The following is a 17,036-nucleotide window of genomic DNA, read 5'->3' as shown; positions in this document are numbered from 1 at the left end:
TTATTTCTCCCAGCATTGCCAGAGAGGGGGGGAGCTGCTCGTCAGGCGAGCGTTGGAAAGAGCTCCTGGCACAGCAAGCCCTGTTTTGAAATGGGATTTAAGCAAACACTGAGATACGAAGTGGGTTAAAGTGCTGCCTGCCCTCAGTCTCCTGTGGTGGCCAAGAGACTCAAGTGACATTTGCTGTTGCTAAGAGGGCCCGGTGTAAGCGAGCACTGGAAATAAAATCTGCTTCATCTACTGAGCTTTTTCACCAGAATTTGTAGTCCCACATGTCTGTGAGCCTTAGGCAAGGGCCCAGGCTCCAAACAGCCTGCAGCGTGCAGGGGGTGGATTATTCCCAGACTCTGGGACTCTGAAGACTGACTTGGCTACTGACTTAGGTACATCTAAAAGTAGTCATCGTATCAGTCCCCAAGACTGTTTTGAGCGTTTCTATTCACTCCTCTTGCAGTTCAACAGAGAGCACAGATGGAGAGTCATGGGTTTGTTGTGGCACTGACTTGGTGCAGGGGAACCTGAAACTGTCTCCAGACTTTATATTTGGGAGGAGCTGCCCAAGGAGGCTGGCAGAGAGCTCCAATATCCCCCTACCAGTTTCATTTTACATGCCTTCTTGTCTGGCCACATCCCTTTTACTGTGCTACATAATGTGCCTGCTATGGTGTGAAGACCCCAAACCACAGTATTCCACCTAATGAGGAACAATGGAAACACAGCTTTCGTATCCTACAGCAGCCGTAGGGGACCTTTCTAAAACTCCACTGGTGAATGGTATTTCCATGTGATTATTTTCCAGTTCTGGAAAAATCCCTGGAGAGATGAGAGGGCTTGCAAAGAGTACAGCACAACATCTAGTGCCCGTTTCACGAGAGAGGAGGAAGAAACTCACTTTTGCGGTACTGATCTTCACAAACTCATCAGGTCTGGGAGAGGAAGGGCTGTCCTGAGACCATGGGACAGATTAGCACAGGCCAGAGGACTAGGAGGAAGAAACTTTATCTGAAGTTGGATAAAGCATGACATTTTTGGAAGGTGTATCAGGCAAGGGATAGAGTGTATAGCAACGGCAGGCTTCAAAAACAAATGCCTGTGCCCCCTCTTTTATTTCAGTCCTGAGCTCTTTGTTTCCCTCTGGAGGCCCCAGTGTCCAAGCCCCATAAGAAAGTCCTCACTTTTGGCACTGATACTGCAAAGCCCGAAATTGGAAAGGCTGGAAATGTCGCAAGCAACCCCATATCTGTGAGATTTTCCTACCTGGTTTTGTACATCTCAACGCTTTGGGTGAATGGCCAAGTTTCTGGTCAAACACAATCTGCAAAGATTTACAGGCTGACCCATCACTCGTATGTGACGTGTGTTGAGAGCGCCGTCACTGCGCTGAGCAGTCCTTGGGTTGGTAGCTGGGATGTCCACTGCCTGGAGGCAGCTTCTGCCTGGCCCTGCCTGCAGAGCTGAGTGCGTCTCCAGGGCGGCTCTCCTGCGCCCATGGCAAGCATCAGTTCTGCAGGTCCACTCCAAGGACCTCAGTGGTCTCTTGACTCCAACGCTCGTCCCTTCTCTAGGCCACGTTTGTGCCAGTCTCACAAATGAGGGGGGTTCAGGATACACAGTCTGTGCTCCTCCTGCCTACAGCTGTCTGCAAAACTCACGCTGTTGTGGGCTCTGGGCTGTGCTAACGCTTCCTCCCCTCCCCAGCTGCAGGGCTTCAGCACTGTCTCCCATCTTAGATGGTGAGGTTTACACCATTGCTATTTTTAAGAGACTAAGTCTGCCCATAAGTAGGAAGTTTTGTTGTTAACTTGAGTGTGTGTTTTTGTGGTTCAGGACGATTATGCCAGGTGAAGGCGGCCCTGAAATTTACTCCTACTTCTTCCTCCAAGCTCAGTTTACCACTGCTGTTGCTGGTTTAATAGGTTTAATTGGAGGATCCAAAATTGCCCGGTGAAACTACAAATAGCCTCAGAGCAATGGGTGTAATTTTAGCGAGGGAGGCAGAAAGGAGAGTACTTCTCTCTTCCTATAGCTGTTATTCTTCTCTCAGGGGCTGGATAGATCCTCTGATCACTTTAAGCACAAACCTTTAATTGAGCTAGTAGAACAGATAGTCCTAGCATCCACCATTCACTTTAGAGGGCTATTTTTAATTCTGTCTTGTGCCCCACCTCTGGGTTTTGGCATGGAGGAAGCTTTCATTAGTGGTAACAGATCCTCTGCACTTGGCCAGCTCACCTGGAGCTCTGCAGAGTGCTGTTTATAGGAGAATAATACGGACAATTTGCCTCCTCTTCCTTTAAATAAGACTGTCCCGAAGATTACATTGTTCATTTAAATCTTTGTTGTGGTCTTTTAGTCTCAGAACCGGTTTGAGAGGTTGTGACCTTGGGCACAGGAGAACTTCTCTGTGGGGGAGCAGAGCATCCTAGGATTGCTTGAAGACCTGCTAGATCTTCTCCATCTGTATTCATCCCTTTGCAGGGTGATTATGCCACCCTAGGTTTTCTGTGGGGGAACATATGCCCTGCAACAGGCTCTTCCATAAGAAAGGTCTTTTGTAGGCTGAGACCTCTCATGGGACGGGGGAGCCATTGGGTCCTCTTGCAATGTAGGTGCACTTGACCATAGACTCTCCTTCTGATACATGCCCTGAATTTGTCTTTGCTGCGTTTTGCCTTTATGTGCCAAGAGCCCACCCCTGTCTACGTCATTTCTTTCTCACACCCTTCAGAGACTGGGAGGTAATTGTCCCGTATATCTGCTGTGCCATAGCAGATAGAGGGCTGGGTCAGATGTGATTTCTGCCTTGACCCAAAACTTGGGGCTTCCTGCTCAGGATACACGCACTGCCCACGTAAATTTGACTTAACGCCCATGGTCAGGTATGTGATTCTGTTGTATCACTCCTGCTATAATAATTAGCACCATCCTCTTACCAAAGCACTTGGCAAATATTATTTTGTTCTTATTGCACCTGGGGAGAACAGGGCAATAGAATAGTGTCCTCATCTGACAGGTTGCAAGCTCACAAGGCAAAGCATTGGGTTGGAGGCCAGAGCCAGGGCTCGGGGTGGAGAGGAGCCATGGGCAAGAGTTTCTGACACCTTTTTGCTTCTTGGAGGCTTTCAGAGGCAGATGGGGCAGGTGCTGCTGGTGTTGTGGGTCACAGAATGCCTTGCGGCTGGTTTAGCAGGAGGCTGAGCCCGATCAAGCACCCGGGTCAGTGGGGCTGAATCGGCTGGACTCGGCACCGAGCACCCGCAGTGTCTGCTCGTCTCGGTCTGCAAAGCCCCTGGTCGCGTCGTGCTCTCCCTGCACACCTCAAGCTCTGTGCGCGTATAGGGAAAGGTAGCTTTGCTCAGTGTATAGGGACAAACTTGGGACCATGGAGACAGATGTGAGCCAAACCCTCCGCTGCAGCGCTACCGTAGCAAGCAGCGCCAAGCGAAGGGGGAGCATCCGTATCCCCAGCCCTCTCCTAAACGCAAAGTACAAACCAGCCTCGCCCTGCTGTGCCTCGCTGCCGGTCCCCTGGCAGAGGCCGGGCGGGGGGTGGCTGGCGGGGCTCGCCCGTGTCCCCTGTCCTTAGCCCGCAGTGCCACCTGCCGCCCGCCCGGGCTCGGCGCAGCCGCCGCCGCAGCGCCCAGCTCATCCCGCCGCATCCCTCTCTCCGCCGGGGGTCGGGCACCGCTCTGCCCGCGGGAAAGCTTTGCTCCCGGTGAATCCTGCCCCTTTGCTCCTCCTTGGGGTATATATATATTTTTTTTATTATTTTTTTTTTTTTTTTACTTTTCCGTCATCGAATTGGGATCTCCGCAGGAGGACTTAGTGGAGCACGCACATAGCTGTGAGAGCAAACAGTGCTGGCGAGTCACGAGAAGGGGGCTGAATGCTTAAGGGCAGTGATGAGAGCGGGGTGCTGCTCTGTCCCACAAACACCCCTCCACCTGGGTGTCCAGGAACAGCAAAACTCACTGCAGGGGTTGTGTGTCTTGGCTTGGGGTCTGAGCTCGTCCCTGCGTTGGGGCAGCTGATGCCAGGACACAGGAGACAGCCCTGACCCCACACTCAGTCTCTGACAGCATCCGTGCGCATCCGTGGTGGTGGTGGGGTTGCTTGGATGGCTCTGTCTGTGAGCAGGAAGGTGGGTAGCAAGTGAAAGGTCTCACCTGGCTGTACCCATCTTACCTGGCTGCTGGTTTGGTCTCTCTCCTCCTCACTCTGCCCAAGTTTCTGGCTCACGTCTCTCACGCTGGGGTCCCCAGGGTGTCCTGGAGCTGCTCGCAGGCCAGCAGGTGCTTGGGAGCGGTGGCCTGTGCTCTCGGGAGCTGGTGCTGACCCTGCCACACGGGTCGGTTCTTGTTCCCCCTGTGCAGGAGCTGACTCTGCGTCGGTCGACCCCTTGGTGCTGGAGCAGTATGTCGTGGTGGCGGACTACCAGAAGCAGGAGAGCTCCGAGATCAGCTTGTGCGTGGGCCAGTTGGTGGATATCATTGAGAAGAACGAATCAGGTACAGAGAGTTTGGCTTGGCAGAGGGCTTTGGGTCTACTGTGTTGCAGAGCAGGGGCAGGAGTAGAAATCCTCTATGGTCAGTGTTTTCCTAATAGGACCTTAAGCACAACAGCCTCCAGCACCTCACAGGGATGTCCTTGGATGGTCAGTTGAGGTGGGATGCAGCTTCGGACTGCAGGCTGTCTGTATGAGCATGGACAAGACTTGGGCACTGTCTCTAAAGGAAGGGTCTGATCACCCGTGTGCTGAGCGCCAGGCGCCATCCAGCTTTTACAGTCTCTACTTTATGCTTCTTCGTGATGAAAAACTTGGCCGATGTGTCCTGAGGACAGAAGCCATTCCCGGAGCTGGCAGGCTTGTTTTATTGACAGCGGGGTACACTCTCATGGTGCCCATGAAAGCGCCCATTGTGCCGTTGCAAATTCCTGCCTCCGAACACGATGGAGCACCCGACCGCGGAGCAGGGTCAGGCAGCCGAGCCGTTCGCTTGCTTCCAAACTTAAGCTTGCTCTTAACCTCTGCAAAGGGATTGCGTCACGTCATTGGCCCAGCTTCTGGAGTTTGTTGAAAAGGGGACTTTATTCCCTGAAGTTAATAAAAGTTGCTTGCGGGGGGGGTTGTTAAAGATAAATTGCGAAAATAGATTTTAAAATTCTGGAAACCTGGTCCCCAGAGGAGCAGTTGCACCAGCAGCTATGTTTGAGAATGGGGAAAATAAAAGCAACCCAGAAGCAAGTGAAACCTACTAGCACGGCCAATTCAGAAGATATGGCAGATAATTTATTTATCAAATGTCAGCCCTTATTTTCCCGTCCACGCAGGTAGCTGCTGATTCCCTCCCCGACAATCTAGTTGTCTTTCTAGATGACTCACTGCTGAGGTTCTGAGGATAATGCTCAGTCTTTATTTTTTTCCCCCCTGAAGACACAAATAGCTTGTGCTTTTAATAACTGAGGAACACACGTTTATTTTGATTGGACACCCGGGGTGGCCCGGAATTGCTCGTGGCCGCTACGGAGCTGGTAGGTTTCCGCTGGGAGAGCTCATGTTTTAATCCTGCATTTGCTCTTAGCTTTTCAAATTTACTGTTTTCACAAATGTAAAGAAGGCGAGCGCGCAGCTGGAGTCAGCTATCGATTTGCAGACAGTGTATTCATCTCTGCTAATTGGCCTGGGCTTGCTGACCCAGACTGAGAGAAAATGAACCACAAAGGGAAAAAAAATAAAACGCAAATGCGATGGCTGGAGCCATGCAGTTCTCAGGGTCTGTCCCATGTTTTGTGAGGGAGGAACTGTACACGTAGGTAGCATTCAGCTGTGATTCTGCCGTGCTGCTGTCTGTGCTCCCTTTCAGACAACGCTTGGCTCTTGCTTTGGGGTCACCCCAGCCTCCTGTGTAGGGAGCAAGGAGAAGGCAGAGCCCCCCAGGCTCATGGTTTGGAGAGAGGGAAGGAGGTTTTGGCTGGTGGGAGCCCTTGCCTGAGCTGCCTGCTGTTTTCTTCTCAGGGTGGTGGTTTGTGAGCACGTCGGAGGAGCAAGGCTGGGTGCCGGCCACCTGCCTGGAGGCACAGGATGGTGTCCAGGATGAGTTCGCAATGCAGCCTGATGAAGGTAAGAAGCTGCTGGAGACATCTGCCCCAACTTCTTCGTGCTGAACTGCACTGAGCTGCTCTCAGGAGTGCTTAGCCCTCCCTGACTTAGGCAGGACACGAGCGAGGGGAAGGACAAACCCACACATGCTCTTCAGTCATGTCTGCCCACAGTGGTCCTGCCTGCCCAGTGCTCTGCTCCGGCGCTGTAGCAGGAGTGGGGCAGCTGGATACTGGTGGTGTAACTGATGGCCTTTCTGCTCCCTCACAGAGGGGTTGAAGGTGCCACCTCCAGGGAACACCCGGTTCTGCCATCCCAATGCCTTATTAGGCCCCAGGGAGCTGTTTTACCTGCACTGGAGGAGGAGCAAAGCTAGGAAAATTCCCTTGTCTTCTAAACCCATGCAGAACAGAGCATGCGTGAGCTCACATGATGAGAACAGCAAGGTTGCAACCTTTGCTTAGAGCAAATCTGAAACGCCTCTGGAGAATGCATCCTTCCCATTGACCGCTGGATGCTCAAAGCAGTGCTGTAGCTGACTCAGCCCCTCATCTTGGGGAGATGGAGGTGGGAGGGGAAGCTCAGACTGGTGGGGGTCCCAGGGGGCTCCAGGTGAGTACAGTCTCTGTGCCACTCTCTGGTGTCAGCCCTGTCTCCTCTTGGACCTGAAGTGCCATCTCCTTACATCCTCTCTTGTCCTTCTCCTGCTTCCCCAACATGCTCTTCCCAGTCCCACGGAGGTACTGGTCTCTGCCCAGGCACGTTGGCCGCCGTCGGACTCTTGGGGACTTGTACACCAGTGGATGGGGTCAAGGTGGACTTCATAGAGACTTGTTCTGCTGCCCATGTTTTGTGCTTGGAGCCTTGTTGTGTGCATGTTTGTTCGCTTTGCATGTGATGGACCCTGCTTGTATTAGTCCTCAATGCGTGCCATACGTGCTCCTCAGCCTTCCATTAGGCCCACTCATGTCCACCTCTCTTTCCTCTATCAGCTCTTCCTTCTAACTTTTTGAGGCTTGTTTTGTGTATAGAGGCTGGAGTTTCTGCTTTCCCCCAACACATGTGTGCAGACTTCATGCAATTGCTGCCTTGTTTCCTGGAAAAGTAGCTCCTCTGAGCGATGGGCCTGGGGTTGGTGGCTCAGATGTGGTCAGGAGGAGAAGAGCCAGCTTGGTTTTGCTGGATGCGACAGGACATTTTCTGCTTTGACTAGTTTGCATGAAGGGGGTGGGAAATCAGGCCCTTCAAGGGCTGCGCTCCTCCAAGAAGACAAAGCCAGGAAATATGCACGGTGAAGATACGTGAATGTCCAGAGGAGTGGGGTTTGGAAGCAGACTTTTCACAAAATGGCCTTCACCCTTTTGCGGCTCTGCTTAAGCACAAGCAATTGCTTTCCTGAGTTTCCTCCAGAGAGGACAGGACAAGGTGAAGCAGAAGGGTGGATGGATGGGCCTTTTTGTTTGACATGTTGTCCACATGGCTCTTAGGATGTTTCCCTTCTTCTTGAAGGGGAGAGCATCCATGTCCCTGCCTACCATTGTTTGGTCTAGGACATCAGACTCTTCTCCAGGCTTACCATGTGGCTTTGACCAATGTCTTGGGGGACCCAACTGTTGAACAGGGAAGTTCATGTGGAGCTGCTGTTGTAAAGTGGTTTGAGGGCTGTGCGTGAGAGCACGTCTCTGTGTGTGGGGTTACTCCCTGATCTCTATGGGATTTTGTTCCCTCTGTAGAGGACAGCTGTTCTTTAAAGGCTCTGAGAAAGAAATTTGAACTGAAGTGGGTGCATGGAAGGGCTTCTGTGAAGAGCAGGCGAGAGGAGAGCTGTCATAAAAAAGATAGCCTTTAGGCCTAAGGGAGAGGAGGAACTGTTTCAGACAACTTCTCCTTGGGGCCAGACTAGCTCACCAAAGCTTACATTTCAAAATGCAGCTGGGTTTGTTTTGAAATACATTTCACTGGCATTTCTTTTATGAATGGTTGTGTATCTTTGTGTGTTTGCACCTGTATTACAACATGAATTATCATTATATAAAGCACTTAACCGTTGTTCAACTGAGTCCAGGTTTCCATAAAACAGTACCTCCATGAAACTGCACTTTCTTTCCGACAGAGGAGAAGTACACCGTTATTTACCCATATACCGCAAGAGACCAGGATGAAATGAACCTGGACAAAGGGGCTGTGGTGGAGGTGATCCAGAAGAACCTGGAGGGCTGGTGGAAAATCAGGTAACGTCCCCGCCTCTTCCTCTTCCCTGGCACCGCTGCTGGGGCTGTGCAAAGCAGAGACCTGATGCGTGTGGGACGTACAGTCCAAAGGCAAGTGTAGGGTATCAGGAAGGGCAGAGTACCAGAACTCATTTCTCTCCATCCCTACAAACTAAGGCTAGCTGACGATCAGGGCTTCAGCCAAGCGTAGCTGTGGTTAAACATCTTTAAAATCCCCCGGGTTCCTGTGCTGGGAGGTGGACTGCATCACGGCATCACATGCCCCAGCAGTGCAAAGGGAACCCGTGTAAGAGCACCAGTGTTACGTCATGTGCTGCTGATGGGAAAACCAGAGTGTCCTGGCGGCAGGCTGGATCCTCTGGCTGTGTTAGGAGGCTCCTGCAGAGAAGGGCCTTTGTCCGGGCCAGGTCTGCTCTGTGCAGGGTCTGCTGAGGCCAAAGACTCCATATCATCCCAAGCTGATACTTGTTTTCTCCTGGAAGCTCATTTTCTCTTGTCTGTGGTCTAGCAAACAGCCGGACTTGAGCAGGGTGGGAGCACATACTGCAATTTTCTTAACCTTACATTGAACCTGCGGTCTTGGCAGCAGCAAAGCCCCAGAAAAATGTCCATTGACTTTTTAAGCAGAGGAGAGCTGCCACGAGAGCTCTAAAGGCAATTACAAGCTCAGTAGCTGGTGCCATCTGAGTGCAGTGGCTGCGGCCCAGCCAGCGGGGAGAGTCTCTGACGCTGACGTGGGACCCTCCAGCATGGCAGGGAGACTCCGTGGATGTGGTTTCTCAATCAGATCACGGGGCTGGTTTCTCTCCTAAACAGTGCAGATTTAGAGCAGGGAAGGGACCCAGGCTGCCAGCGCTCGGGCGGAGAGCTTGTGCTTTCTCCAAAGACCAGGTACGTCAATCCTAGAAGCAGCGCTCTGGTTTTCCCCTCTGCTTCCCCTGCCAGTGCACTTCATTCCTGAACTGGTGCCATTGCCGAGGTGAAAAGGAAATCAGCCTTCACGCCGTTCCCAGCCCTTGGCCCGCTGGCTGCGGCCGGCTTGCACGGGAGCGTTAGTCATGGCTGGAGCTCTCCAGGTGCCCACGTGCCACGGAGCATGACGCCAGGCAAGCTCGTTTTGCCCAGATTGTGCAGTACCTTCAGCCAACGCGTGTCCTGGGCTGTAGCTCCAGGGATGTCCGATGGCTGAAGGCCACTCGAGCGCAGTGGGTTGCTCCTCTGGGAAGGGCTTGTGGTCCAGCACGGGGACTCTGCACAGTGACACTGCCATTGTTGCCACCACAGGTACCAGGGCCAAGAAGGCTGGGCCCCCGCCTCCTACCTCAAAAAGGGGAATGGAGAGATGTTCTCGCAGAAGCTGGGGTCAGGCTCCTCCGCTCATTCCTGTGCCTTGGATCTGGATGGCATCTCTCGGCAGCAGGTCGTGGCGAGCCGAGAGAAGGATGGGCTCTCTAGCCAAAGGGATGGGAGATTCGACAGCCGTCCCCTGCCCAATGCTGACATCCGACGCAGTAAGTGGCCGGTCGGGAGGAGGCCAGTGGTGGCTGGGGTGTCAGCGCAGCCTTTCCTGCAGGCTTTTGGGCAGTGTAACGGGGTGCAGAAGGTTTGCAGGCACTGTGAACTCTGCAGCAAGGTCTGCAGGTGACATTGCATAGGCAGATGGGACACGAGCATGATGCTGCCCAGGGACCTGCTGAGGATCAGCAAATGTGATGGGCATAAAAGCCTCCCCTTCCCAGACTGGAGGTGCTCTCCTCAGAAGCTGGGGCCTTTTAACTCCTCTGCGGGTCAGGTCGTCTGGGTCAGGCCTGCAATGATAAAGCAGCTTCATGTGGTGACCTCAGCTGCATTTCTCAGCGGCACCCGATGGTGCAAAGCTGGTTCCTCTTCCAGTGGGATGCCCTCAAAACCTGGTGACCCATGCCATTCAGGGTACTGGGCAGACAGGTTCCTCCTTTGTCTTCCTTGCCCATGGGGTAGGCTTGGCTCTTGCCTTTCTGTTTTCTCTTTCACTTGTCTTCTGTGAACACATGTGCAATCAACAGCCAGGAGCTCAAACAGCATCTGAAATTCTTCCTCCACAGAGTCACCAAAGATGAGGCAGAGACCCCCTCCTCGCCGAGATCTCACCATCGTAAGTGCCAGCTGATGTAGGGGAGCAGCAATGGCAAAGGGAGTCGGAGAGAACTGCTTATCCTTTACCTGGGACCTTGCCCCTGTACTATGGGCTCTTCTCTTGGTCAAGGCTGGAGTACACATGCCCACATGCCACCTCCCTGCTGTCTTAAGACTATTCTGTTTGTATGTGGTCTTTAAATGAACTTTTGGCCAGTCTGTCCCGCAAGGCTGGCTTGCCAGCAGGAGGCTGCAGACCGGCTCCCTCCCTCTGGGGAGGGGGACTCGGCTGTCAGCAAGGGCTCTGGCGCTGAGCAATTTTCTGCTCAGCCTGGAAACAGTTTGCTGGTTTGTGTTGGTGAGGATGCTGCATGGGCAGAGCTTGTCTCCCTGGGCTGGCCATGCTGGCTTGTGTCTCTGCAGGCTGGTGGGCTGTGCGGAAGTTGTGTTGCACCTTCTGTAGAAACATGCTGATGGGTTTTCTTTTTTCTTGTCATAGCCACGTGGTTTGAACCTGCCTAAACCTCCTGTCCCTCCTCAAGTGGAAGAGGAATATTACACCATAGCTGACTTCCAGACCACCATCCCTGACGGCATCAGCTTCCAGGCAGGAATGAAAGTAGAGGTGAGACTGTCATCTTCCCTTCTCACATCTTCACGTCAGTGCAGCGCTCCTGACTCCCATTGCCCTGGGAACTGTTTTGGGCAGGAGCTCCCTTTCCAGGCAGGGAAGATATGCTCACCATGGCGTTCTGAGTGGAAACCAGGCATGGCAGTACATGTGATTGCCACTGTGGACTGTTAACATCCCAGGGCTCTCCTAGAGTGGGAGAGAAACCTGTATGAGCTCATGAGACTTTGGAGTCCCTGATGCTCTTGGCGGCCTCCTGTGCCCTAGGTGTGCGGGTGCTGTGTTGTCTGAGCTACCGAGCTACTTAAAACCACATCACAAATCGGGGTAGAGATGGCGTTTCTTTCTTATTTAGGCTAGGTGTAAAGTTAAAAGCCCTTTCAGAATCACTTTCCTAGCACACAGGCCTGTGCGGGCAGAACCCCTCTTGCAGGTGTGATTTTGCTTTACAAAATGTAAGCTGCGCCTTTCTAAGAGGGTTTTTCCTTTATGGCTGCCCTAGTCAGGTCCTCCCAGGTCCCAGACCCGCTTCTGGAGCACGCAGAGGCCGGATGGTGTCTGATCCGTGCGGTGTCGCTGCCGGTTGACCGCTCCAACAGTGCCGCGCAGTGGCCACCGCCAGTACCCGGCATCCTGGTCCTGTCTCCCTGGCGGGATGGTGACAGCTCAGCCGCAGCTCCTTGGCATGGCTATATCGTTCCTCGGTCCCATGGCACGCAGGTGCCCCCTGGCAGAGGTCGTTCGCAGGTTCCCCTCCTGTTAGGATGCCAGTCCTGTGATTACACAGCTTTTGGTTACCAGGATGGAGAGGCACCGAGGCCGTGTGCCACCCAGACATAATTTCAGTGACACCCAGCATCCCCTCTGTGCAGAGAGGGCTCCTGCATGCATGTCTGAAGTTTCCTCTCCTCCTGGCAGGTTATTGAGAAGAACCTGAGTGGCTGGTGGTACATTCAGATTGAAGAGAAGGAAGGCTGGGCCCCTGCCACGTTCATCGATAAGTACAAGAAAACCAGCAATGCGTCCAGGCCAAATTTCCTGGCTCCGCTACCCAACGAGATGGCCCAGCTCCGGCTTGGTGACACCGCAGCTGACAGCAGCACCGGTGAAGAAGCAACGGGACCATGTCGTCCTCTGCCGGAGGCTCCTCCTAATGGTACAGACTGTGGTGGGAAGTGGGCCAAAGACTGGAAGGGGAAGGAGGCCCCCGAGAGTGGGGACTTAGCCTTTGCTGGTGGCTACGAGGAGATTGTGGACCATGACATGGAGGAGAAGCCCAGCCTGCCACCCAGGAAGGAGTCGATCATTAAATCGGAAGGCGAGTTACTGGAGAGGCAGAGGCCTCCCCCCAAGCCCCCAGGCATGATTTTGCCCATGATCCCACCCAAGCAGTCGGTGGCCCCAAAGGACAGCAAGAAGCCTGAGCTGAAACCGGAGAAGGGCAAACTCTTCCAGCTGAAAAATGAAATGGGACTGGAATGTGGACACAAGGTGTCAGCCAAGGAGGTGAAGAAACCAAACCTCCGGCCCATTGTCAAGCCAACCAAGCCAAAAGCTGAGCCCGTGGAGGACAAGCCTGAGCCCATTGCCCAGAATCCGTTCTTGAAGTCAAGACCTCAGATCAGGCCAAAGCCCGCTGCAGCCCCCCGAACTGACCCACATCCAGCTGATGATAAACTGGACATTTGCAGCCTGCGGAGCAAGCTTAGACCTGCAAAGTGCCCAGAGAAGCCCTCAGAGCAGGACACCGCTGCTGGAGAAAGCTCTTTCAGTAACGCCATGGTCTCTTCAGAGGCTTCTGGAAGGTTTCAGGAGCGACCAAGCACGGAGAGCAAACCCCTGCCCAAGCTGGACAGCCATGCCGTGAAAGAGGCGCTGCCCAAATCTCCCCCGGGCCCAGCAAACACCCCAGGTGTCAGGGAGCCCCCACCACAGCGCCCCGTTGTGCCACCCCGCAGACCACCCCCCCCAAAGAAAACAGGGGGTCCTGCCTCTGGCCCTGCAGCGGAGCTCAGGGCCCCGGCACGGGACGCACCCGAAATCAGGTCATCCCCGGTGCCAGGGAGGCCTATGCTGGTTCCTCCGAAAGCCAAGCCGTTCCTCTCTGCCTCCATCCAAGAAGAAACCAAAGTGAAAAGTAGCGTGAGCCCAAAGGTCATATCCAAGCCGGTGGAGAGAGGGGAAGCTAAGGAGAGGACCTCAGCCCCGATCTCCAGTCCGGACATCGCCAGGGAAGCTCTCTATGTGGCAGTGGCAGATTTTGAAGGCGACGAGGAGACCAACAGCTTTAAAGAAGGGACTTTGTTTGAAGTTCGCGAGAAGAACAGCAGCGGCTGGTGGTTTTGCAAGGTCCTGACTGGGGGGCCGTGCTGGGAGGGCTGGATCCCTTCCAATTACCTACGGAAGAAGCCATAGCTGCTCCTCTGCTCGCAGGGCTGGAGTTTCCCCGGTCTCTCACCTGAGTATTTAATTAGCAGATTAATTTATAGTTTTCTGTGAGGCTGGCTTTAAAAAAAACAGATAATAATTGAGATCCCATGCATCCCAGCTGCCACGTTAGTGGCAGCGTGAAGGAAGCAGCTCGGCCTCCCCTCCCCACCCGTGTGCTCCCACCCACCCTCCTCCCCGCATCCCCCCGAGCACTTTGCTCCTGTGGCCACACCGGCAGCCCAGCCGTGCAGCCAGGGCTGCTCTGGCCAAGCTTGGTGGCTACATGATGGCTATCGTGGTTCTCTGCGCTGGGAAGATGGATCTTGATAGATATTTTTGCCACCTGTATGGGGAATTGAAAAGAAATACAGCAGTAGCCAGGGAGAGGGGCGAAGCGTGGCGTGGTACCAGCAAAGGAAATCTGGACGCACAAAAGGACTTGCCTTTCCCTGAGGCTCAGGGTCACAATCAAATGTTGTAGGTCACATTGCTTAGTCCAGGTGTGTAGCAGAGCCGTAGGGAATGTGGCAAAAAGAGGAATGATGGCTGAGAACAGGGTCCCTGTAGCTCTGTGTGTATGCACAGGCACAGGTGTTGCACTCTGGATAAGGGCTGTGCCTTGCTCCCCGCACCGTGCATGCCACGGTACCGTCCCTTGGTCCTTCCCCACTCTACGACAAGTGTTAACTTCAACATCCTCCTGGAGGAAAAAAAAAATAATACAAAAATACACACACACACACACGCACAGGTCCTCTCTGTGCTGATCCAGGACACTGTGCAGGCTTCTTCCATGCAGTATTGCAACCAAACAACGAGAGGTGTTTTGTTTCTCTAGCTGAAGAATACTATGCAAGGCACAGAGGACCAAAATGGCCCCAAAAGCCCTGGAAAGAGGATGCTTTGCTTTCCTTCCCACACAGACTGCCCTGCCTGTTGGACTAATAGGGGACCACGCGTTCCCGCAACCCACAGAGCTTCCCCAGGCTGGCGGGCAGCAGCCGGGAGGTGGGTCCTTCAGTAGGTGCTGATCTTATCAAGTGCAATCCAGAACGTGGGAGTTCAGCTCCTCCCCACAACCAGTTGCAAGGCGTGGCTGGTGCTCAGGGGCTCCCTGCCTTGTTTGTCACCCCATCCGCCTGTCTTCCAGGTACTTTCATTTCATCCTGCGTGGCGGGCTCTTTGGGGAGCTTCAGGTCAAGCAGACCCTGGTGGGTTTTTTTCCGTGCTGACATTCCTGCCTGCCGAGCCTAATCTTGCCTGCGGTGTTGCTTATCCCAGCAGGAGGACGAGCGTGGATGAACTGTCGTTCCCCAGTGTTGCTTCCTTCCCTCTGTACTTGGCTACTTGCAGATTCAGGGCCACAGTTCTCTCTCCAGAAGAGCTTTAAACCCTGTGCTTCCGTGGGTTTCTTGTTGACCAAGCCCTGTTGCCCTTTCTAGTCTAATTGCAAGTGTAAGCGCTGCAGCCGCAGCTCCACAGCCACATTGTTTTGCTGCTGAAAACAATTATAGTTTTCCCTCTAATTTGAGGCCGGCAGAATTGAAGCAGTGTTGTCTGCTCCCCCAGACGCTCACTTCCTTTTCTGTCCTGTATTTTCTATCCTGGAAACGTGGAGTTGAAGTTGGTAGTGCCTCAGGCCAGGGTCGTTCTGGGAAGGCAATGGGGCAGTTTGTCCCAACCCTGGTTTGATAGAGAAGTCCTGACCATCCCAATTCGGCCTCATATCCAGAAGCACCAAGGTTCATTTTTAGTCGTGGGAATTTGTGCACCCCGGTCTCCGGCTGATTCCTCTCCCTCCCACCTACGGTTTTCTCCAGTGGCACATCAGCCTCCCATCAGGCTGAGTCACCTGCGCTGGCAATAAGCAATACATCTGCAGCCCAATCCTAGAAGAAGGTTCCTTGCGTGGCACACTGCGAGGTGTTGCTGTGCTCCCGGGAGAGCTGCAGGGTGGGCTGGGGGAACAATGCTGCCTTGTCTCTGCGCATCTCTTGCTCCAGTAAATCCCTTTTGCTTTGGAAAGGAATGGGGACAGGAAGAGTTAAGCCAGAGCTGCCCGGCAGCCAAATCCAGCCCCCATCATACCCGGGGAGGGGGCTGGACCTGTGCCCCCCATCCGCTCTGGCAGTTTCACCCAGGGGGTGGAAGGGCTGTGTGCCCTTTCCCCGTGGCACTGTGTCCTTGCTCTCTCTTTGCTCAATGGCCTTTTAATCTGAGAAGTGTCTCTCCTTTCTCTGTCTCAGAGACCTCACTGCCCCTGGCTTTCCTCAGCGGGGACAGTGCTATTTCTGTGACCTCCATACTAAATGAGGGCTATTTCTGCTTTTCTCCCGGACTGAACCTCAGAACTGGTAGTGCTTCATTTTGCTGACACAAGTACTGTATTTGGCTCATTGAGCGTGTGACAGGATCACCCCTTTGTTCCCAAAGAGCTTCCAAGAAGGCAGGGTGAGTGCCCAAGGTGGGGGTCACCCTCGGGAGGGTGCCAGCACCTGCAGCCTTACCCCTCCCTACCGCTCTTCCGTCTGCGAAGGGACCGCAGGCTGGACAAGGGCTCCCGTCAGGAAGATGCCGAGAGCCATTGGGCTGGCAGGGCTTTGCCCTCCCCTGTCCGACGCGTGCCCCCCCCCCGGTTCAGCAGCTGCCTGTGCCCTCTGCCAGGCTGCCTCTCCTCTTTGTACCTCGCACGTCAAACGCGGCCAAGCTCCCCGACTACCTCGTGAGGAGGAGGAGGGCGGCCGGGAGGCTCGGTACCCTGCGCTTGGCCACAAGGCGCATCACCCCATCAGCCAAAGACCAACCTCCCTCCTTGCCCACCACCAGCACGGCCCCAAGGCCAGGGCTTGCGGCAAGGCGGGGGGCATTGCCGTGGTTTAGGGCAGAAGAGCCGGGTGTCGGGGGGTTCCTGTGGCTCGGCACATTCCTGGCAGGATGGAGGCCCCGCTCCTCCTCGCAGGCTCTCGAAGCCCATTTGTCTGTCCGTGTCTCGCTGTATTATGTAGGCGCATATAAATCTACGTTATTGTGGGTGGGTGGCGGGGGGGGGTTCAGCGGAAGATAGATGTAGCTGTGTAAATGCCGTATCTATACTTTCACCATTAGGGGACTGATATTTTTTTTTTTAATTTGGTGGGTTCTTGGGGTTTTTTTGATGGGATTTTTTTTGTTTGTTTGTTTCCTTTTTTTAAGAAATAAAAAGAAACTGCTTGACTGGTTTCAAGCACCCTTGTGAACCCGTGTCTGGCTGGCTTGTGTCTGGGGTGCTGTCTCGAGGTGTGCTGCTCTCCTGCCCAGAGCGATGGCAGCTCTGCCCGAGGAGCTGGTTCGGGCTCTGGCATGTGCCACTTGTCACTGCAACAGTGAGCCGCGAGCGCATCGCCAGTGAGCTGCACTCCCTCGTGTCGCAGAGGAGCCATCTCCAGGTGAAGTGTTTCTCTGTCCTGGGGTGTTTTGTCTGCCAGGAGACAAACTGGGCAGTGCTGTGTGTGCCTGGCTTCGTGGGGGCTTGCGGCAAGGGCTTCTGGCT

General features: G+C 54.0%; 1 protein-coding gene across 3 annotated transcripts in view; it reads left to right on the top strand.

Annotated features, from left to right (window-relative positions):
• SH3PXD2B (SH3 and PX domains 2B) overlaps window positions 1–16,730 on the top strand; it is a 77,336-nt gene extending 60,606 nt beyond the window's left edge. For 2 of the 3 annotated variants that reach the window (XM_054217291.1, XM_054217290.1), the window contains 7 exons: window positions 4,374–4,508; window positions 6,017–6,121; window positions 8,214–8,331; window positions 9,616–9,842; window positions 10,416–10,465; window positions 10,946–11,071; window positions 11,996–16,730. In XM_054217291.1, the coding sequence (XP_054073266.1) occupies window positions 4,374–4,508; window positions 6,017–6,121; window positions 8,214–8,331; window positions 9,616–9,842; window positions 10,416–10,465; window positions 10,946–11,071; window positions 11,996–13,492 (2,258 nt within the window). In that variant the 3' untranslated portion in view covers window positions 13,493–16,730. The remainder of the gene's footprint in view (window positions 1–4,373; window positions 4,509–6,016; window positions 6,122–8,213; window positions 8,332–9,615; window positions 9,843–10,415; window positions 10,466–10,945; window positions 11,072–11,995) is intronic. The other variant, XM_054217292.1, reaches the window with a different exon arrangement.
• Window positions 16,731–17,036: the final 306 nt, after the last annotated feature.

This window comes from Rissa tridactyla, chromosome 11, assembly GCF_028500815.1.
Source record: "Rissa tridactyla isolate bRisTri1 chromosome 11, bRisTri1.patW.cur.20221130, whole genome shotgun sequence".
In the NCBI taxonomy this organism is placed as follows: domain Eukaryota; kingdom Metazoa; phylum Chordata; class Aves; order Charadriiformes; family Laridae; genus Rissa; species Rissa tridactyla.
Note: the sequence above shows the minus strand (reverse complement) of the source record. Positions and strands in the feature narration are given on the sequence as shown.